The sequence below is a fragment of the Suricata suricatta genome, chromosome 1 (genome assembly GCF_006229205.1).
Source record: "Suricata suricatta isolate VVHF042 chromosome 1, meerkat_22Aug2017_6uvM2_HiC, whole genome shotgun sequence".
Classification (NCBI taxonomy): Eukaryota; Metazoa; Chordata; class Mammalia; order Carnivora; family Herpestidae; genus Suricata; species Suricata suricatta.
The window spans coordinates 190,731,600-190,753,195 of NC_043700.1; the positions used below are offsets into that span (position 1 = coordinate 190,731,600).

The 21,596-nt window shown below is 60.7% G+C and overlaps 1 protein-coding gene across 1 annotated transcript in view; it reads left to right on the top strand.

The window, feature by feature from the left end:
* SORCS2 (sortilin related VPS10 domain containing receptor 2) overlaps positions 1-21,596 on the top strand; it is a 367,218-nt gene that overhangs the window by 134,198 nt on the left and 211,424 nt on the right. The window contains 1 exon segment of the mRNA XM_029952530.1: positions 8,067-8,134. Within this exon segment, the coding sequence (XP_029808390.1) occupies positions 8,067-8,134 (68 nt within the window).

Sequence of the window (21,596 nt, forward strand, 5' to 3'; positions counted from 1 at the left end):
GGGTGTGGCTGCGTGGCCTGGCGCGCTTGCGCACATGCGCCCAACCCGTGATGATGCAGTGAGTGACGCAGCCCATGGCTCAGTGTCGCCAGGAGGAAAACCTGCCCATTCTTCCCGTGTCCCATCGGCCACCCGGAAGCAACCACGTTTCTATCCAGCGTGTGATCGCGCATCTTCCGGTGGACACGACTCCGGATCCTGCCCTCGCTCATTCTTTCACTTGAGATAAAATTCGAGGAACATAAAATTCACTGTTTCAACCTCTCAGAGGGAACAGTAGATCAGGGTGCCTGCCCCCCCCCACCTGTTAACACGAAGTGATACGGTGCTGTGCTGCACGTGGCTCTTGTCCCCCAGCGCACCGTGCTGGAGACCCGTCCGCCCCGGCCGCGGTGTCCCCGATGGTGGCTGTGCATCCGGCATGTTGCCGGACGTGCTGCTTATTTCCGGTCTCTGACTGTGGCAGCGCCGCAGGACAGAACTCTGGACAGCTGTCGTCCCATATGCACAAGCACATCGATGGACCAGTCCCCCAGGAGTGGGATGACCTGGCCAAGGGGTCAGCGGGCTTGTGGTTTTGTTACTTGTCATGTGTCCTTACTGCCGCCATGAGCATCGTGCCCCCCATCCTGGGAACAGGCTCCTCTGAGTCAGCTCTGTCTCCCCCAGACTGGCATCCTTCCAAATGCAGGGCCCATCACGGGCTTCATCCTCCAGATGTGGCCCGAGGGACACCCCTGCTATTGGGTGTGACCTCTTCCGTAGGCCTGATGAGGACAGCGGGGCTCAGGGCCCATCAAAGACTCCAGGCCCACAGGCCTTGCACTGAGGTCCACCGGCCAGCTGCCACCTCATAGACGTGCCCTGGCCAGACTGCCCCAGAGCCTCCAGGGGGGACACTGCCGGCACGGTGTGCACAGGAGGCCCGATGTCCCTCGCCTTGTCTCACTGCTGGTCACAGACCAGCCTCCTCATCCAGCATGAGATGTTTGCGTGGCTGACGAGCCCCTGCAGAGGGTGACGGCCATCCCGTAGGACAGAGTCATGGGCCTCATCCGTTAAAGTTTTTTTATGTTTATTTTTGGGAGAGAGAGAAAGCATGAGCAGAGGAGGGTCAGAGGGAGAGGGAGACCCAGAATCCGAAGCAGCTCCAGGCTCTGAGCTGTCAGCACAGAGCCCAATGGGGGACTTGAACGCGAACTGCGAGATCATGACCTGAGCCCAAGCCAGAGGCTTAACCGACTGAGCCCCCCAGGCGCCCCGTCCTCACTCCAGTTAATGAGGTCGTGCCCTGTCCTCTGGGGTCGGGGCGGGGGTCTCCTGAGAACAGGTGCAGCAACGATCTCTCATCCTCGCAGAGGACAAGCGGGTCAAGGTCCCAAACCGCTGTGACTGTTTGGGTGGTTTGTCTTTTCGGTAATGGAAGAAGAGCGATCCCTCCAGTGTTCTAAGCAGCCCCTTCCCCTGGGAGAACGCTTCGCAGTCTGAGGCCCCTTCACCTTCCTGGCAGGTTGGGGAGCATGGAAGGGGCAAGGACTCTTTCCTCCTTTGTTTTGGCGAGTGAACGGAGAAGCCAGGGCGCGGAGGACTTGCCCTAGCAGCGGGGCGGGGCCGTGGGCGGGGCTGCTGAGTCCGTAGCCTGGTCGGCCCTCCTGCTAGCGCCTCTCTGAGAATCTTGTCCTTTTTGGAACAGGATATAAGCTGTGTGGCTGGACCGACCTCCAGAGACATGCCCAGGAGGGGGGCCTTAGCGGGAGGCCCAGGACGGAAAGTGTCCCTGGGACCCTGGCTGCTGCCTCCCGTGGACCCTTGTGCCTGCCGTATTGACCAAGAAGACTGTTTGTTGAATGAATACTTGAAGTCACCATAAAACCTCTGATTCTCGCCTTCCTTTCTGACCCGCCTTTTCTCTTTCTAACACATGATTACTCGCTTGGTCTCTGTGTTCCCGTCTCGAGGTGTTAGCTGAATGATCTTGGAGCCATTGTTTTATTTCTCGGTTCGCTCAGTTTGTTCATCTGTGTAATGGGGACAGCTGGTGCATGGCGGGAGACCCTGGCCGCCTTCCTAGCCTCAGCATCTCCCCTGGAGGGAGGGGGCGTGCAGGCCAGTGCGTCGTGGTACAGAGAACCAGAGAGGTGTTCTGCAGCCGCCGCTGGTCTGGAGGCTTCGTCTGGGCCTCGGGCCTGGGTGGGCTCCCAACCCCCTGTGTCAGCTTCGGCACCTGTGAAAGTGGTGGGGTGGGAATGGGGAGGGCCCCGCCAGGCGTCATTCCTGGCATTTTGGAGCCGGTTTGCACTGGTGCATTCACTGAGAAGTTATTTATTGGACTCTCACCATGTGCTGGCCCTTGGCGAGGCTCGGGAGAAGGTGCTGTAGGGGCCGACTTGGTTCCCGCCTCTTGGGGCCCACAGCTGGTGGGGAAGGTTTCAGGAGGAAGTGGCTTTAAGAATGAGCGGGAGGGAGGCAGAGAGGGGGCAGGAGGAAGGCAGAAGCGCAAGAACAGGCATGTACAAAGGCCCTGGGGTGACAGACATGCGGGGTGGTGAGGCCGCCTGAGTGTGGAGTGTGCTCGCTGCGGGGCACCAGGGGACGGGTCAGCTGCGTGAGGAGGGAGAGAATGGGGCAGGAGGACAGCCAGCCTCTGATGGGGCCCCGGGCCTTATTTCTGGGCAACGATCTGCCTGTGTGTGCAGTTTCTCAAATGTTACCATGAAAAACACAGATTCTGGGTCAGCAGATTGGGGGGGGGGCGCCTCACCCGAGTCCTGCATTTCCAGGAGCTCCTGGCAAGTGTGCACGGCTGGTCCCCAACCCCACTGTGGGCAGCAAGGCCCTCGACTCCCCATGCCAGGGGCCGGCCCTGTCCCGACTGGCCTGGGGGACATCAGTGTGCGGGGGCCGGGGGCCTCCTGGGGTTTCACGGGCCTGCCCCTCGTGGGCCACCTCTGCGTTTTCCCTTTTTCTGATGGGAAGTTCATTTCAGAGCTGACAGCTGAGCCTGAATTCTTGCTGCCTCTGCGTGTGTGTGCACGCGCGTGTGTGTGCGTGTGCGTGCTCGTGTACGTGTGTGTGCGTGTGCGTGCGCGTCCGGGCGCTTGATCGACAGCTGAATTGTGCTGAGTGTTCTTTATTCTTTGGATTATCCTTGAGCCCTTGGAAGACACACAGATGTGATGCTGCTTCAAAATCCTTTCCCGCTGACTCTTTGCAAGCCTTGGGACCTCCGGTTGGGGGTGACCGGGTGCGTCCGGTCCCGAGGCGCACGTGGGAGGCGACAGGGCTGAGCGCCGCTGGTTGCGGGCACGGGAAGGCTCCACGAAGCCCACGCGGCTCACAGATCCGCCAGCCGCGCTCAAGGGGGACTCGGGTCTCCGCGTGTCCCCGCACTGCCCACGGGACCCGGCTGCGCACTGATGTGGGACGAGGCCTAGCGGTTCGCCGAGGCTCCAGGACGTCCTGTCGCTCCGCTGCTGCAGCTCACGCCCCCGGAGGCAGAAGTAGCTGACCTAGAATCATGCGGTGGCCGCTCAGGGAGAGAGGGCGTTGGCCCCTGGGCATCTGCGCTCCGATATCCGGCATAGGCTCCCGTGGATGGGTGTGGTCCCCTCCCCCAGCAGCCTCGTGAGGTCCTACCTGAATCCGCTCCATTTCACAGAGGAGGAGACTGAGGCCCAGAGGCCAGGGTCGGCCCAGCGCAGCCAAGCCCTCCTTGTTTGGTTTCATTCCACCCAGGGAAGTGTGCCAGCCGTCCGGGGGCACCTGATGAAGAAAACGTAACTGCCGTGAACACCGTTTGCAGGTGGCGGTGTGGGTTATTGGGCCGCGGGCTCCAGGCACCCTGGGCCCCGAGACCGTGTGGAGCCAGCCTCCGCTCCCAGTGGCGGGTCCCCAACACCCCTTCAGGGTCTTCTGCTGGTTGGCGTGGCTTCCGTAAGCCCCTTTAGGAGCTTTGAGGTACAGACCCAACGCCTCGTTTCTAAGTGGATTTTATAGGCTCATTGGGGAACAGAAGAGGGAAGGGCATGTCAGGTGTCCTGGGGGCAGTGACTTACCATCTGGGTCCTGAACTGGCTTGTGGTGTGGGCAGGAGGCGGGCTGGTGGTGGTCGAGGTGGGCGCTCCACTCCCCACGGAGGGTCTCTGCATGAGCCGAGTGCGACGTCACGGTTTCTTCCTGTCCCAGCCTGCCGCCGCTCCTGTCCCTGGAATAATACCAGGGGGCAGTGGAAGCTGGGCCTGGGCCCTGGGTGGGGACCTCTGGGGACCACGGCCTATCCCTGCCCAACCCCCTTCCCTTCTCTCACCCGTTTCTCCGCTTCTAAAGGGAGGCATTGGATGCCGCTGCCCCAGGCTCCCATGGGCTCCGGGGTGACGTCGGACCCCTCCTTCCAGCCCCCACCTTGGCCCGGCCCCCTGTCTCCCTGCCTCGGGGGATGGGGTTCGACAGGCTCGGTGGAACTGGGTGTCCAGCAGATGCTCTCTCTCTAGCACCTCCAGGGGCTAGAGGGGATTCAAACTTGGGGACGCAGGACAGGGGGGCCCCTGCCTCGGGCCCGGCTCTGCTGTTCACAGGGTCCGATGCGGAGTGAACACAGGGCCCCTTGTTCAAACACCTTTAAGAAATTCCGGACAGTGGCAGCAGCGCGTTAAACTCAGAGCAGGTCCCTCTGAGTGGGGGGCCCTGGGGGCCACTTGGGTCACACAACATCCCCCCGTCCGGGCTGCCCGGGGCACTCCAGTTGGGGGGTGACCCCCTTGCGCTCTCTCTGGGAAGGGGGTGGGCTCACCCCACCGGGTTCCTGAGCTTCTCCCCTGAGGGTTGGATGGGTGTCTCTGCGGGCCTCGAGACTGGGGTGTCTTCTGCACCCATGGGGGTGTTTGCTGGGTCAGCAGAGGGTCGTCCAGGCAGAGGGAACCCCAGGGAGCAGGGATTTGCGGGGGGACCCAGCTGGGACAGCGGCCCAGGCTCCAGGGCCTGGGGGGCCGGGAGCAAGAGGAGGAGGTCACAGAGGACCCGAGGGGCCTGTCCTTCCTCGGGCGGGAGTTGCTGTCAATCCTCGTCTTCTCTGTGGGCATTTCTGAGCGTCCAGAAGGAGTCGTGCAGGCGGCGGGTCCGGCAGCCTCCGGGTGGGTGGGTGAAGGCTGGGACGCAGAAGCCCCAGTCCCGTTCCGGATTCTTCTCCCGCCCAGATCTGTGCTCGCACACCAGTAACTGGGCAGCAGCTCCTGGCAGATTCCCCTCCCAGAGCTGTTAGCTGGGGATTCCCAGAAGGGCAGGCCATACTTCTTAGTTCTTTAAAACAACTTACGAAAAGTAATGAAAACGTGGGGCCCTTGTTCAAACACGTGTGTGAGTCTCAGGACGGTGTGAGCGGAGCGGGCGGGGGAGACCCGGCGGGTGTGGGCTGCTGTGTGCTTCCCCGAAGTGTTGAAGCTCTCTCTGTTTTCTTTTTTTTTTCCTTTCTTAATTAACTTTTTAAATGTTTATTCATTTTTGAGAGACAGGTTCAGAGCATGCGCAGGGAAGGGGCAGAGAGAGAGGGAGACACAGAATCTGAAGCAGCTCCAGGCTCTGAGCTGTCAGCACAGAGCCCGACGTGAGGCTTGAACTCACAAACCGCGAAATCATGACCTGAGCCAAAGTCTGATGCTTAACAGACTAAGCCACCTGGGCGGCCCTTTCTCACCCCCCCTTTTTTTAATGTTTATTTTAAAGTTTATTTATTTATTTTGAGAGAGAGAGAGAGAGCATGAGCAATCCCCAAGCAGGCTCTGCACTGTCAGAGCCCAACCTTCCGCAGGTTAAGGGGGTGCCAACAGAAAGATTCTGTCTGTCCCACGAAGAGTGGACGGCGCATGCTCTTGATGGCAGAGGGGGCTTGTGAGTGGTTGGCCAGAGCAGGGGTGGGCCCTCGCCGGGGCCCTCACCTCCCCTGGCTTTGTCACCTTAGTCATGAGACAGCAGGTGCTTTGACCTAAAATGAGACAGAGTCCCTACCCCCGGAGGGCTCATTGTCATATTCTGGAAAGAAGCCCCGTGAGCCGCGCTGGAGGGGACAGTGCAGGGTCTGGGGGCGTGTGGGGGCACCCAAGCAGGGGGGAGTCTGGGAGACTTCTTGGAGGTGCTGTCCATTAGACTGAGGGCTGAGACGCCTGTGGGAATTACCCGAGGCATTAGGAGTGGGGGTGGGAAGTGGGTCCCAACATGAGGTGCTGGTGCTCAGAACGGAGGGGGCGGGCGGAGTGGAGAGCACCCCCAGAAGTGGGGGGGATGGGCTGCAGGAAGGAGCCAGTCCCGGAAGGTGCTCGACCAGGAGCTCAGCCCCAGGAAGGGCCCCCGAACGCCGTGTTAGGGGGTGAGCTCCCCACCCTCCGAGGTGTGCACACAGAGTGCCGCCAGCTGGGGCTCAGTGAGGATGTCATGTGTGGGTTTCACCCGGCCGGGCCGGATTCGACAGACTTCGAGGTCCCTTCCAGCTGTCACACTCGGGCTCCTGGAAATCCCCTCTGGGAGCAGCGACACTATAAAATATAAATCAATAGGTTAAAAATTCGCTTGTCTCCTGCTCGCCCAGGCCCTGTCATCTGCCGCCTCCCTGTGTCTTCAGAGGGTCCCCGCTCAGCCCTGCAGCTCGGAGCCTGGCAGGGGGAGGCGGCTTTGTTCCCGAGCAAGAGGCGGGGCCGGCGAGCCCCCACTTCTGAGGGCTCGAGTCCGCCTTTGATCACTGCACTCCGTGCAGAGTGCTCAGTCCTTCCCGGCTGGCACCCCCTCCGCACGACCTCCCTGTTTTCATCCTGGGAAGAGGGAGCACAGACAGAGGGTCTGGGGCAGCCTCATCCCCAGCCCAGAGGAGGCTGCCCGGGGCGGCGAGGAGCCGAACTTGGAGCCGGCCAGTGTGGTGACCCCAGATTAGCCAGACTGAGGGCTCTGCTGGGAGCTGGTGGGGGGTGGTGTCTCCGGGTCCCCTCCCGGGTTCCCATGGCAACAGGAGTGTGAGGAGCAGCTAGTAGAGACTGGCGGCGAGCGCCCTGAAATGGGACAAGACCCGACGAGGGCTCCCCCTGGGGATGGGGCCTCTTCTCACCTGACAGGCACATCCTCCCTTCCTTTCTGGGGTTGTCCGTCCATCCGTCTGGGCACCTGGAGGGACTTTCGGGGCTCCGAAGCCCGTTTCTTTCTGTTACTATGCCATAGAGTTGCCTTCTCTGCAGTGGGTGAGAGGCCCGGCGTGGGGGGTGGGGTCCCGAGTGTGGGCCGAGTAGCCGGACGGCCGCCAAGTGGGGTGTGCACCTGCTCCGTGCTGATGCTCCGCCTACCGCCCGAGCCTGGGCTGCCCCGGTGCGCCCTGCCCAGGCCCGCTGCTGGCTTCCGGGGGCTTCTGCCCCAGTGTCAGTGCGGCCCGGGCAGGGGTCTGGGCCCGGCCCCAGGTGGTCTTGAAGGCCCTGGTGGGGCCGAGGCCCCCTCTTCCCAAGGCAAATGTGTTCTCCGCTGACCTGGGGACACCACCTCGGGGGGCCTTCTGACCACAGTTTGCGATCATCCAGGGCCGAGTTTGAATTTTTCCTACTGAGAGGCGCCTGGGGGGCTCAGTCGGTTAAGCATCGACTTGGGCTCAGGTCGTGATCTCACAGTTTGTGGGTCTGAGCCCCACGTTGGGCTCTGGGCCGACAGCTCGGAGCCTGGAGCTGCTTCGGTTTCTGTGCCTCCCTCTCTCTGCCCCTCCCCCGCTCACGTCCCATCTCTCTCTTTCCCACAAAAATAAATAAACATTAAAACATTTTTAGGAATTTTTCCTATTGAATGGCAGCTCCTGGGTGGCCCTAGAGGGTGGGGATGGTCCCAAAGTCACTCTGAAGGTGAGAGGGAGGCTTCAGAGACGACACCAGCCTCGAGTGTGGCACTCTGCTGCTGGGGGGCCGGGGGCCTCCTGGGAGAGCCGACAGAGAGGCCCGGGCCCCTGCCGCTCCGTGTACCCCAAATCCTGGGTCGGGGAGCATCCCCACATTCCCTCACACCCTTGAATCTCGCTGATGTCTGCCTTTGTCTTTCTGTTGCCACCACAGGTGATCTTGATCCTGACGAAGTATTACCATGCCGACATGGGGAAGGTTCTGGAAAGTTCTCTGTGGCGGTAAGTCAAGCTGAGGACGGGCCTCCCCTTGTGCACCTGCACGTCTTCCAAGGCCCAGGGCTGAGACCCAAACGCCCGGCTGGAGCGGCCCTGTGAGTTGGCTGCCTCCCAGCTTTTCTTGGCTGCAGAATGCACGTTGGGGACGATGGAAAGCAACGCTGGGTGTCTTCCGTTGGGCACAAACAGCCCCGGAGAAAAGCCGGCTCTTTAGAAAGCGGCTTTGCCTTCTTTGCTTTCTGTTCTTCCACTCCCCCTGCCCTTCCGCCTGCCTGTTTTCCTCCCCGGAGGGAGAGGGTTTGCATTGTGAATTCAGGTCAGCGCGCACATCCCCTCCGCCCGCGCCCTGAACTTCAGACGCGGCTCCCAGAGTCCACCGAGTCCGCCGATTATCCCCATTGTTCAGACGTTGCTCTTTCTTCCTGGCTCAGCCGAAGAGCTTGGTCAATAAGTAACCCACTGGCAACAGGGGACTCTTCTATGTGAGATGCAGATTCAGTCCAGGAACATGAAGCAGCCCCTTTGGTGTTTCAGATGAGGTGGGAAGGAAGGGGGGGGTCTGAGAAATCATTTCGGTTACCATCATGCTCAGTATTTACACCTGCTCTCCCGGGGGCGGGGGGAGGGGGGAAGGCAGGCTCCCAGCCGCTTGGGCCAGGACCGCCTTTCCTCCGCGCACCGCTCCCACGTTCCCTGGGTGCTGAACCATCTTGGTTTGCAAGGTGTGTTTCTCAAGAAATCAGGAATTAATTTTCCTCTTCGGAACGTGTTAAAAACCGCCGCTGCCCGCCCATCAGGACGCCTGTGAGCGTGCAGCCCCCTCGAGTCGATTTATTTTTGGTGTTTGGCTTTGCTTCTGGGCCAGCGACTTGATGGTTCATTCTGTTGGCTCCTGCTGGGGGGTTTCCGTGGTGCTTTGGGAAGGTGTTGAAATGGTCCCTGGAGCCAGGTCCCCTCCATCTTGGATGAGGCATGGGGCGTCTCGGGGCACCGTTGTCCGTTGTGGTCACCGGCGGTGCTGACCGGGCCGCTCGCACCCCCCTGCGTTTCCTTACCCCTCCAGCCAGAGAGCCCCTCCCAGCCGGCTCCACCGGCCGCCGATTCGCAGGTCCGCCCCGCAGACTCCCCAGGCCACCCCCCCCCCCCGCCCCGTGCTGGTAGATTCTCCTCTGCTGCCTCGAAGCAGCTGACCACCCAGCAGAGGAAGCGACCTTGCTTTCAAAGTCCCGCTCAGTGTGGCGGGGGCGCCCCTCGGCATGGGGATGAGAATGGACCACGGCGTAGCCCACACGCTCCTGTGACCCTGACTGTGGCCCTTCGAGGGCTTATGTTGGAGGTGCCTAGGGAGGGCGTCCCCTCTTGCTGTGGGCGGTCCGAGGAGGTCCCCCTGGGCTGCAGAGTGAGCGGGGGCACATGGGTCTTCTGTGGCCTTGAATCCTGGGCAGGATCCCGTAATGGCCACCTCGTTGGCCCCAACTGCTGCACACCAGCCGTGTCCCGAGGGGGATGGGACGTCATGAAGGTTGTTGGAACAGTCCCTCCCAGTGTCATCTGTGCCCACGGGACAGAGCTGTGGGGTGCACATAGGGCTTGCTGCCCATCCTCCAGGGGGACACGGTGGGGACAGGCGGATGGGGGCCAGCCCCCTGGCGTGGGGCCGGAATTCTTGCTTACGGGTTTCAGACTCCGATTGTTTGGATGTGGGTAGAGCAGCCGAGAGGGAGGCCAGCCACCCAGCTCCGGGCTGCTCCAACGGGGCTCCGTCCACTCTGTCCCCGCCCGGGAGAGCCTGAGGGCCCGGCGAGGTGACACGGAAAGTCCCCAAAACAGTACATGGGTTAGATTTAGTTTTTCTCCCAAGCAGACCCACAGACAAGGTCTCCACATTCTCTCTCCTCACCGTCACGGTGCAGACATTTCCTCCCCTTGGTTAGAAATACACACGGAGGCGTCGGTCACCTCAGGAAGGGTCACCCGGCCCCGCACCGTGACCTCCGGCGGAGCGCCGTCACGTCTGTGGCTCTTTCTCGCGCGGACATACTTGTACAGTCAGACGTGGACTACGGTTTTGCGTTCCTTCTTCACGCAGCTGTTTCCGATTTCCCGGGTGGGCCTTCGTCGGCAGCGGCGCTTCCTGTGGCCGCGAACCAGCCCGTGGGTGGGTTCCTTCTGACCTTTGCTCTCTGGGCAGAGTCCGGGGGGGACGACCGAGCCAGGGGGTGAGCGGCTGGCCGGCCGGCGCCCTGCAGGCCCCCTGGGCGGACGGCTCTCCGGCCCGCCCCGTCGAGGCCCCGGCCGCCTTCTGTATTCGTCCTTTGGTTCCCGGCGAGCGAGGGCGAGCAGTCTCCGTGTTTACCTGCCAGTCACACCTCTCTCCTGTGCGCGTTTTCGGCCTGTGTCCTCTCTGCTTTGGGACTCGTGCGTCTTTACAGGTAGGAAGGTTGCCACTGGCCTTGCATGGGGAGGCCACCCCCCTCTGTCTGGTGGCCAAGGCGCATGTGGATGGGGGCTCACGGATCCTGCGCCTGGATCACACGGCTTAGGGACACGCTCAGTGGGTGCGCCCTGAGCCTCCCCAGGGTTCTCCCGCGGGTCCCCGTAAATGCATTTTCAAAGATGGGTGTGTTTACGTTCTGTTAACGGTGCTCTGGAATGTAAACTGAGTGCATTTATAATTGTCCTGCATGTCACGGGCCCCACGCCAGCAGCACCTCTGCACCCCGTCCGGTCTTCAGTGTGGAACCGTGCCCTCCATGCTTGGAAGGGGCACGGGGAGGGAGCAAGCCTGTGCCCCCCGCCCTCTGGAGAGCAGCCAGTGGCTTCAGAGCTGGTTCTCTGTGGCCCCTCCCATCCTGGGGCCCCAGGGCTGATGGCAGCAGGAGGAACACGCCCACCCAGACTGGGCTGCCTGGCACATGCCTGATGCCCAGCCTGTGCAAATGTCCTGGGGCTGCTGGAACGAAGGACACAGACTAGGGCCTTTAAAGCAGCAGGGGTTTGCTCCCTCACGGCCCTGGAGGCCAGCGTCTGAGATGAGGGTGTGGGTGGGGCCGGGCTCCCCCAGGATCCCTCATGCCTCTTCCAGCACCTGGGATGGGGGTGCATTCCAGGCCCTGCCCCCAGCTTCAGCTTCAGACGGCCTCTCCTTTGTGTGTCCATCCTCTGTGTGTGCCTTATAAGTTCACTTGTCGTTGGATTCAAGGTCCACCCAGGTGATCCGGGCGGTCTCACCTCCAGAGCTCTGACCTAATTACACTCACAATCACCCCTTTTCCAAACCAGGCCCCGTGCATGGAGGTAGGGCACGGACCCACTTGTGTGGCTCTGAATTCAGCACACCCCACGGCCATCATCGCTGCGGCCACCCCGCCCGGATCTGACTTCCTAAACGGCTCTTACCCCTGTCCCCCCCCCGCCCCGCCCTGCATCCTCAGCCATGCTCCCTTGCTGCGTCTTCACCCCTGCTGGGGCCCTGTAGCCCTTCCCAGCTCATCCCCTGCTGCCCCTCCGAGCCTCCCCCCTGCAAGGCCCCAGGGACTTGAGAGGCACACATGCCTGCAGTCTTGCCCTGCTCTCTTGTCCCCTGGTGGCTTCCCAAGACTGACACCTGTGCCTCCGCCCTCCTCGTCCAGGCCGGGGGTGCCCCGCGGGGGGGCCGGAAGCGTGGGGGCCGGTACGGAAGAGCGTGGGCACGCGTGGTCATCTGAGAGCTGATGAGCGATGCGCATCTCCTCCACGGCAGGGCCGGAGCAGCGGCCGGGTGAACATAAACGGCGTTTGGAATACGAAACTCAGGCAGACCTGATCTGTAGGTGCTCCCGTGTCCCCAGGCCCTCCCCGGGTCGGGGCTGCAGGCCCCTCAGGGGTTGCCCAGGACACTGCATTATCAGTTTGAAAACTGAGACCACTCCTGGGTGCAGGGAAGGACAGGCACCCCGGTACGGACTGGAGGCAAAGTCCCCAGCTGGCACTGCCCGTGTCCCCTCGGCCCGGAGGGCTCTCATCTGTCTGCTGACCGGCCCTTCCCTGCAGGAACCCTCTGAGACATTGTCCTAGGTGCCCCTCCGCCCACGACTGTGTTTCTGTTGAAGTTCAAGGTGACCCGTGCCTTTTACATAAAAATGTGCGATTCTTCCCGCACCTTGGGAACCAGTTCTTGCCTCCTTGAGGGCGATTTTGTCCCCAGGTGAAAATCTGTGTCCTGAAGAAGAGGTTCTCTCCCTTCTAGGTGCATGGGGATCACGGGGGCGGGGGCGGGGGTCTTGTTAAAGTTCAGGTCCTGATTCCCAGGTCAGAGGTGGGGCCTGTGGCTCTGCGTCGCTCACAAGCCCCGGGGGCTGCTGGTGCGGCTGGCCCGCTGGGCACACCTGGAGTAGCAGGGCCCTTGCTCACCCTGGGGTCACCTGGGGGCCTCAGCAAGGCCCGCTGTCCGTGCCCGACCTGGGCCTGCGGTTGGCATGGTCTGGGCTGCGGCAGGGCACGGTTTTGGGGTCCAGCCTGGGCTGGGTCTGGAGAGGCCCATTTGGTGTCCCTACGGCTGAGTCCCGAAGGGCCCGGGAGGCTCAGCTGCCTCCTACATCTGTCAAGAAGGTAAATGCCAGCCATGGGGGTTTGAGCCGGATCCAAATGGGAGGACAGTGGGGTCCTCGGGATGGGAGGGAGGTGTGTAAGTGTCCCTCGGAAATGTCTTCAAAACTGCTGCCACTCAGGCCATGCCTTAGGAGATGCAGACTCAGTATGGAGATGCCCCAGGACCCCCAGATGTGGGCACCCCCAGGAGGGCTTGATTTGGCGCATTGCCTTTCTGGCTTCTCCGGGCGCTCAGGTCTCCTGGTCTGACAGGTGCTCAAATGCTGCCATTGCCACACTGGTCCAGAGACCACACTTGGAGTAGCCGGGGTTCAGCTGCTTAGGAGCGAGGCTTAGCATCCTGCTATGGCTTCCCGGGGAACCTGGATAGAAGCCCCGGGTCCTGGGGCATCTCCATACTGAGTCTGCATCTTCTAAGGCAGCCCCAGCCCCGCCCCCCTTGCTGCTCAGTGTCAGCCAGCCTGGTGTCCGACCTCCAGTGTGGTCCGTGTGAGGGGGCGGGGCCTGCTGGGGCTGCCTGCCTGGAGTGCACTTGGCATTGACCCTCAGGTACTGGCCCCTTGTGGACATTTAGTCTCAGTGTAAACCTCTTTTCTTCAAAGAGGCCACCCCACCACTCAGTGTGAAGTGGCCCCCAGGCATTCTTTACGGCGTCCCTCCTCGAGCATGGGCGTTCTTGCGTGTGGTTTATTCCCCTTCACCCCACCCAGATCAGGTGCTTATTGGGGGTGGAGACCTTGGTGATCGCTGGATGCCCAGAACCCATCACAGATCTGCCACAGGCTGGGCATTGGATGGATGGATGGATGGATTATAGATGGGTAGATGGACATGCAGATGGGTGGACGAACCCATGATGGATGGATGGACGGACCCATGATGGATGGATGGATGGTTGGATGGATGGACCCATGATGGATGGATGGATGGATGGATGGACCCATGATGGATGGATGGACAGACCCATGATGGATGGATGGATGGATGGATGGATGGATGGATTAGAGATGGGTAGATGGACATGCAGATGGGTGGATGGACACATGATGGATGGATGGATGGATGGATGGACAGACCCATGATGGATGGATGGATGGTTGGATGGATGGACCCATGATGGATGGGTGGTGATATGGTTCGTAGGAAATACTCGCATGACCTAGAGAACCCTCTACATCTATGGGCCTGTCCTAGGGGATGGGGTGGGGGCCAGGAGCACAGAGTTGGCTCTGATGCTGCCAGGTAGAGTGAGAGGGGACTGGGGGCACCCACACCGGGGAAGAAGTGGACCGAGGCCCCCCTTCCCCCACCCCACCTCTCTCTGCTGTGGTGCCGCCCCGGGACTGCCTGCAGCCTCACACTGAGCGTGGCAGGGGCAAGGCGGTTTGCCATGGCAGCCTCAGTCCCGTAGCCCACTTGACATGGTGCCTGCACCGTCTCTGAACCAGGATGGTATGAAAGCCACGCCCACCCTACCTTTTCCCAGGCACTTAGGACCTTGGGCAGGCCCTTCTGCTAGGGGAAACCTCAGGCATGCAGGGGGGTAGGTGTGGTCTCAGGTTTTCTCCCAGAGTGCCTTGCTGGATCCCCTCCCTTTTGTGGAGGTGATTATCCTCCTTCTGTCTTGAATTTAATCACGAAATCTAATGTACACGTGAATTGTAGAATGTACTAGGTACTGTGTGGCAGAGACAGTCTAATCTAGGGCTCACCGAAGAATCCAAGCTTTCCCTTCCTTCCCCAGCCTCCCTTGCAGTTATTTTGGGGTCATCTGATTAGTGTGGGGGCCTGGGGCTGGTGAGCAGGCACAGTATGTGTGAAGCCACTGAAATTTAGGGTGTTAGCTATTATCATGGAAGAGCCTCGGCTAACCCCAGACCAGTTCCCGAGCTGGACTAGATGTTCGTTTTTTCCCATCTGGGATTTCTCCCCTTCAAAAAATGTCCTGTTTCAGGGGCGCCTGGGGGGCTCCGTCGGGTAAGCGTCCAACTCTTGGTTTCGGCTCAGGTCATGATCTCCCGGTTTGTGGGTTTGAGCCCCACGTCGGGGTCTGTGCTGATGGCTCAGAGCCTGGAGCCGGCTTCTGATTTTGTGTCTCCTTTCTCTCTGCCCCTCCTCTGCTCTCACTCCATCTCTCTCTCAAAAATGAATAAACATTAAAAAAAATTAAAAATCGGTGGAAGTGGCATCATGCTGCCTTTGTAATTTGATTTGTGCTCCCAACTCGGTGCTGGTAATTTCCGCACGTGGCACGTGGCATCTGGTGGATTTATGCCTCCCCGGGTGTGGGAGCATGAGGAGTGTGATCGCCCCGGACTCCGTGGCTCCATCAGAGCTGCAGCAGGCGCCCACCCCTGTGTCTTCAGTTTCCTTCTCTCCCGGTGGCCGGTCTGTGGAGTGACTCCCGCGCCGTGTCGCTGAGTTGTCGGACTTCGTGTGTCTGCACTCGAGCGGGTGTGAGAATGCAGCCCACTGTTGTTTTACTTTGCAGTTTTGTGATTCCTCGTGAGGCTGCACATGTCTTCCTCTGTCAATCGACTATTCACGTTTCCTCCCCTGGGATTTACCTGCTTGTATCTTACACCGTTTTCTTTCGGGTTGCTCAACTTTTGCTTAAACCCTGCCTCTCCCCTGCGAGCAGCCCAGGTCCTCTCCAGGACCCTTGACTTCAAGAGGCGTGTCCTCTGAGTGTGCCTTGAGCTCCTGCCTCGTGCTGGTCACTCTTTCCCAACAGCTTCTAAGAGTGTTTCCTCTTACGAATGTCTTTCTTTGCCATGTTATTTTGGGTGCAGTTCTTAGAAGGGTACTTCTGTGGGCTGGTGCATCAGTCAGCTACGGTGATAATAATGCTGCGTAACAAGTCATCTGAACTCAGTGGCACGCGCCGTGCACTTATTCTCACACCCCTGGGCTGACTGCTTTGGCGCCCTGGGACGGGGCTTGGCGGGGCAGCTCTGCTTCAGGCTGCGGGCTGGCGAGCGTGGCCCGCCCCCTCTATATTTGTTCTGGAACCCCGGCTGAGGGGACGGTGCCCGCCAACACACCTTCTTCCCAGGCATCGCCCTGCAGCTCAGAACCAAGCCAACCACACAAGCACACATAAAGCTGACGGCACATTTGCCAGAAGTCCATTGACCAAAGCAACTCACACAGCCCAACCCAACACCAGAGGGGGAGGGGAGAGGCGTGAAGTCAGTGTTTGCTGATTGACAGTTGGAAGTGTCACATAGGTCGTAAACGTTTCCAGAAAATACATGTTTTTGGTCACATCAGTCTGGCAAACATTCTGAGGTGGAAAATCACCCAGGTTTCTTTGCAGCAGGGCTTTGGGAGCCCCCGGCCCGCCAACGCACGCCACACGCTTGCCAGGCGTTTCTCTATCTCCTCTGAGCCCATAATCCTTCATTTTGATTTTATTTCAATGTGATCTCATTTTAAACTAAAATTAATTTGGTTTTCACTTTATTTTGCTTCTAAGTTTTAATATTTACATATACTCTTATTTTTGTTCCACTGAGCATTTCCTGGGACCGGTTTTCCTTGGAACAGACCTCGGGAAACTCTGTGCTGCAGGGTCTGTATTCTGGTAGAGCTGGTATTGGGGATTTTCAAATCACTTCTGTTTACCCGTCATGTTACTGTGTTATTACACCATTCTATTTAAATCCGATTTGGCCCCGTGGTCCTACAGCATCTCCCTCTCCATTTTTAATGCGCAGACTTCTCGCGTTCTGTGATGGGGATGCAGGGTCTCGGGGTTTGAGCTGGGGAACCCCAGCCACCCGCGTGCCTGAAGGCCCGTCACAGGCCAGAGCTCCGTGTCTGCGGCCCTGCAGAGATGGTGCTTGGAGTCCGGGCGCCGAGGCTCCCGCCTCGCACCCTCTCCTGTGGGATCCAGGCAGGAAGGTGCGGCGGTGCAGACATCCCGGTGGCACCGAGGAGGGTGGCCGCTGATCCGTGCCAGGCCCGCTCCTGCCTCCCGGGGCTTCCCATCCCTCCCCGGCCGGCCTCAGCATCTCCGTGGAGGCCGGAGTTGATTTAATCAAGACCCAGAGCAGATAGCGATCAAAACAGGCGCTGACTTAAAAGCTTTCAGTGTTTGAGTCTATTCAACAAATAATTCGATTTGAATCAACAGTTTGATGAGGTCGGGCTCTTAGGCCTTGAGGTGCCCATAAAATACTCTGGAACAAGAGCTGGGTGGCGGGAAGGTCACAGGATGTTGGAGGCAATCCCTCAGTGTCCCCAGCCCCCAAGCCGCGTCTCCCCCCCCCCCACCCTCACTCAGGTCCTGGCTCTGCCCATCCCCACCCGGAGGACCCCTCTCCGCTGGTGGTGACCGTCTTCTCTGCCTCTGGGCCATCCTGCTCCTTCCCTGGCCGCCTCAGCCTCTTCCCTTGCTTCCTCCATGTCCCCCACCATCCACCACTCCTCCAGCCGTCCCCTCTGTTTGTCTATCCTCCATCCATTAGTCTATCTCCTGCATCTCCATCCCCCGTCTGCCTGCCAGCCCCCAACACCCATCCCTCCATCCATCCATCCCCGCCCACACCCACCCGTCCATCGATCCTCCCATCCCCCCACATATCCATCTCTTATCCGCCCACCATCCATTCAGCCATCCATTCTCCACCCCCACATCCGCCCCTGCCTACCCACCACCCCCATGCACCCCTCTATCATCCATCCATCCACTCTTCCATCCTCTAGCCCTCATGCATCCATTCCATGTCCACCAATCCCCCCTTCTCACATCCAGTCATCCAGGCTCTGGGTTTGAGTCTCAAAGTTTAGTGAGGGACCAGACAGACAGACAGACAGACAGCCTGGGGTAACAGCGTGAAATCCGCACTGTGATGGAGCTGAGGGAACGGGGGAGCCCACACGAGACACCTGCGCTCAGCTGAGTGGAGGGAGTTGGTGGTCAAGGAGGGCTTCCTGGAGGAGGCTCCCATGCCCAGGCACCACCACGGTGCCCCTCTTCTTCCAGGCAGCCCTCCCTGCGAGGTGCCCCCTGTGCTGGCGTGGCCACCGAGGTCTCACAGGCGCTTGCCCTCACCGTCCCCAGCACCCATGTCCCCGTGCGCGGCCCTCCCTGCAAACCCGTAGCCAGAGGCTGCGTTGGGGCAGCACAGGGGTGGCCTTGGCAGGTGACCGGAGCACTCTGGCCTTTTCCAGCCTAGTCTGGCCTCCTGGGGGGTGGGGGCTGCCCTGTCCTCAGGAGCCGCATCCCCTCTGGGCTCACCCACACAGCTCGTGTTCCTGTGACTTCCTCCCGCCCTTTCGCTCCTGGATCCTGCTCCTCTCACCCTATTCCTGTGGCTGGAGAGGCCAGCCCCAGGCTCCAGAAGCGTCCAGGGAAGAAGCACATGCAAACCGAAAAGGCCCAGGTCCCCCGCTTCTTTGGCGGGCCCTGCAGCGTCTGTCCCCGGTGGCGGATTTGTTCCGAGTGGGGCTGTCACAGCAGAGGGGGCTGATGGCCGGGCCGCGTGGGCTGCCCGCACCTTGGAACGAGCCCACAGCACTGCCTCCCGGTCCCTGTGACCCTCTCAGGTGCGATTTTCAGAAATGGGGCAGGTGCTCAGTGGGGGAGGGCAGCCTGTGGATTTTGGGTCCTGAGTGGATCCCTGGGTCTACATTTAGCCAAGGGCCGTCTCTTTGGTCCTCAGGACACTCGCACATTCTCCCTTCAGACCCCCCCACCTGCCCCACTGCCGCCGCACCTGGCCTCCCTGGGCAGCCACGTCAAGGTCCCCGCCCTGCTTCCCAGGCCCCGGCCCCGCCGTGCTCAGGTGTCCCGTCCCGGCGGGCCAGGCGCCTCCGCTGGGCCCCCAGATGCCCTCCCACAGCCCGCTGCTCATCCCCCTCGGCGTCAGGGCCCCTGTGCCGGGCAGAAAACTGTCCCAGGCGCCGGCCCCGGGGCTCACGGGGCAGGCTCAGCGCCCACGAGCGCTGCTGGTGAGTTCCGCGGTGGCCGCGCCACAGTCCCTCCAACAGGAGCTGTGTGACGCCGTCACCTTGGTGAGGATGTTGCTGCATTCCTCTCCAGAAAATTCTTGCTAAAAAAAAGTCTTATTCTAAAATAATACGTGATTATCACAGAAACTTTGGAAGTTCTAAAGTAGGTGAGGCATAAAATCCATCCCGTGGCAAATCCCCGTCCCTTCCTTACGAGATCACGGCTGCTGACGTCGGAGAGGAGCGTTCTCACTGGTGTTTTTAAGATGCACATGTAACCACGTTCTGGAAGTCTCAGATCCCAACCTAATATCGTGTAGTAAGCATCTTCCTAGCCTCCTACGTACTCTCAACACTGCCGTGTTTAGAAGTCACATGACAGACTCCCGGCGGAAGGAGGGGTTATTTGTTTAGCCAAATGCTCGTTTTCAGACCTCTGCGTCGTTTCTGATGCCCCCCGACGGGAAGATGGCGGCAGGCGCCGTGGGCCGCCGTGTCCGCCTCTCTGGTGACGCTCCTGGGCCAGTCCTAAGGTCCCACCTCCTTTCCTGCAGGTCGGGTGACGGGCTGTGGGGATCTCGATGCCTGTGGGGGTGCGTCGAGGTTGTCTCTGAGGCTGACACAGTGCTGGTCCTGGGGACGGGGGCCATCAGAGCACCGTGCGGGCAGGAGGAGAAATAACGCAAACGTCAGGAGAGCCCCAACACAAGGGTGCTCTGTCCCACGGGCGAGGGAGACCTCTGACCTGGGCCAGCCCAGCCCCGTCACTTCCCGGGGGCTCCTCGGGGTCCTGCGATGTGTCCCGCACTGTTCTGGGCATCCGGGACTCGGAGTGAATGGGACACGGCACCTGCCTTCCGGGACCTCGCCGACCAGGCGGAGAACAGAGAATCCTGGGTGGCGGCCCACGGTGAGTGGGGGCTGGGAGGTGTGGCTGAGCCGCGGGGGATGCGGTGTCCGACTCGCGGGGCATGCCGAGGCCTCGGGAATGGGTTCTGGGGGATGAATAGGAGTTCACCCGGCAGCAGTGGGTAGGGGAAGCAGGGATGGGAGGAAGGTGGTAGGGTGGCAGGGAACGTGTGGAGGCTGGGAAACGCCCAGGCCGGTGCATAGCACGTCCGTTGTCTTTCGCTGCTACAACAAAGTATCACAAAGTATCGTAAACATACAGACTTTAAACAACACAGATTTATTACCGTAGAGCCCCGGGCTCTCGGATGTGGGCGCGTCTGGCGCCCGTTGTCCTGCCGCCCACACAGGGGTGAAGGCCTCCTGGCTGGTGGCCCCTCACCCCCGTGTCTCCAGTCAGCGGAAAACCTGACCAGGGCATCCTGGTGAACACAAGATACCAGGACGTGTTTTCAGATCATTAAATTCTGGAAACATTCCTGAGCGTCCTGTGTGCCGGCACGATGCCAGGCTTCAGAGCTGACGTGAATGAGACCCCAGCCTTGTCCGGGAGGGAGGAGGGACAGATGGGGGCCACAGGAGAGGGCTGGTGGGCATTTCAGAGGAGGTGATAGCTGAGCTGGGCTTTGTAGGCTGAATAGGAGTTTTCTAGGCAGACGGGGGAAAGGCGTTCCAGTCAGAGGAAACATTACCTGCAGAAACGCAGAGGTGTGAACCAGCCCAGTGGGGGGGCCCCAAGCAGTCGGGAGTGGTCAGAGGACTGTGGGAGACTAGGTCGGGGAGCCCCGTATGCCTGAGCGAGAGGCTCCAATTCTGTCCTCTGGGCAGCGGGCGTGGGTTGGCTCTCGCACGTGCCTGCGGGATTGGCCGCCGTGCGGTTTAGGGAGGCCGCTGGCAGAGTGGAGAATGCGGAAGGAGCAGTTGTGTTCAACAAGACCTTGGGGCCCCAAGGCCTCACCCCTCCTCGCCCCCCAGAACCCTGTTGAGTGCAGAGCCCCGGTGCCTGGGAGGGACGGAGTCTCGGACAGCCGCACGGTGCTCCATCCCTTCCCCCACTCGCATCCTGCGCTCCTTTCTCCCCCTGCCCCGCCCCCGCCTCCCCCTGCAGTCTGCAGAAGAACAGAGACAGACCCCCTGCCCTTTGCATTAAAGTCGCCCTCTGCCCTGGAGATTTACTGCATTTTAATAAAACCCCCTGAGTGGGAAACATATGAGAAAATTAGCTTTGTTTTCTATTGCGTAATAAACCTCGCTTGGATGTGCTGTGAAGGATGGAGTCGTAAACCCGGTTCCAGGGCGAGCGGCTCGGGGAACAGCTCAGGGCCGTGTGTTGGCCGGTGCCGGGGACAGTCAGCCCTCTCCTCCGAGCCCGGCCCTCCTCGCCCGCCCCGCGGGGGCTGCGGGATCGCCCACAGTACTCTGGGTGAAGTTTGCTGAGCGCCGAAGACGTATCTGCTCTTCTCTTGCTACGAATGCCACTCTGTTCGGCGGCGGGCACTGACGTCCCTTGTATCTGGGAGAGTTCCGGCCCCCGAGTCTGCACGGCCCAGCTCTGCCGTTCACGAACGCCCCGGGCCAGTCCCTCTCCATGTCCGAGCCTGCTTGCCCACCTGTGAAATGGGTCTGCTTCCTCCCAGAGCTGCCCTGAGGCGGTGGTGGTTACTGGGCAGCGGAGGGGCACCTTGCCAGGAGCCTGCTTTTCCTGGGCACGGCCCCTGACCTCCGTCACAACTCCTGACGTCTGCTCCCCGCGGTCCCTGTCCTCGGACTGCCACCAGCCCTGGAGGTTTCAGAGAGGAAAGAGGGCCTTTTGGTTCAGTGGGGAGTGAGGCAGCCTGGGGTGCCGGGGGTCAGCAGAGGTGCCCTGGGCAGGCGGGAAAGGATTAGGGGGGCAGCCTCTCGGGGGCTCTGCCGCTGATCACAGCTTCCGCTGATACCACAGGAACGCGCAGGGATAGGCGTGGGGGGTGGGGAGGGTCCTGAAAGAAGCTGGTGTCACACAGTCACA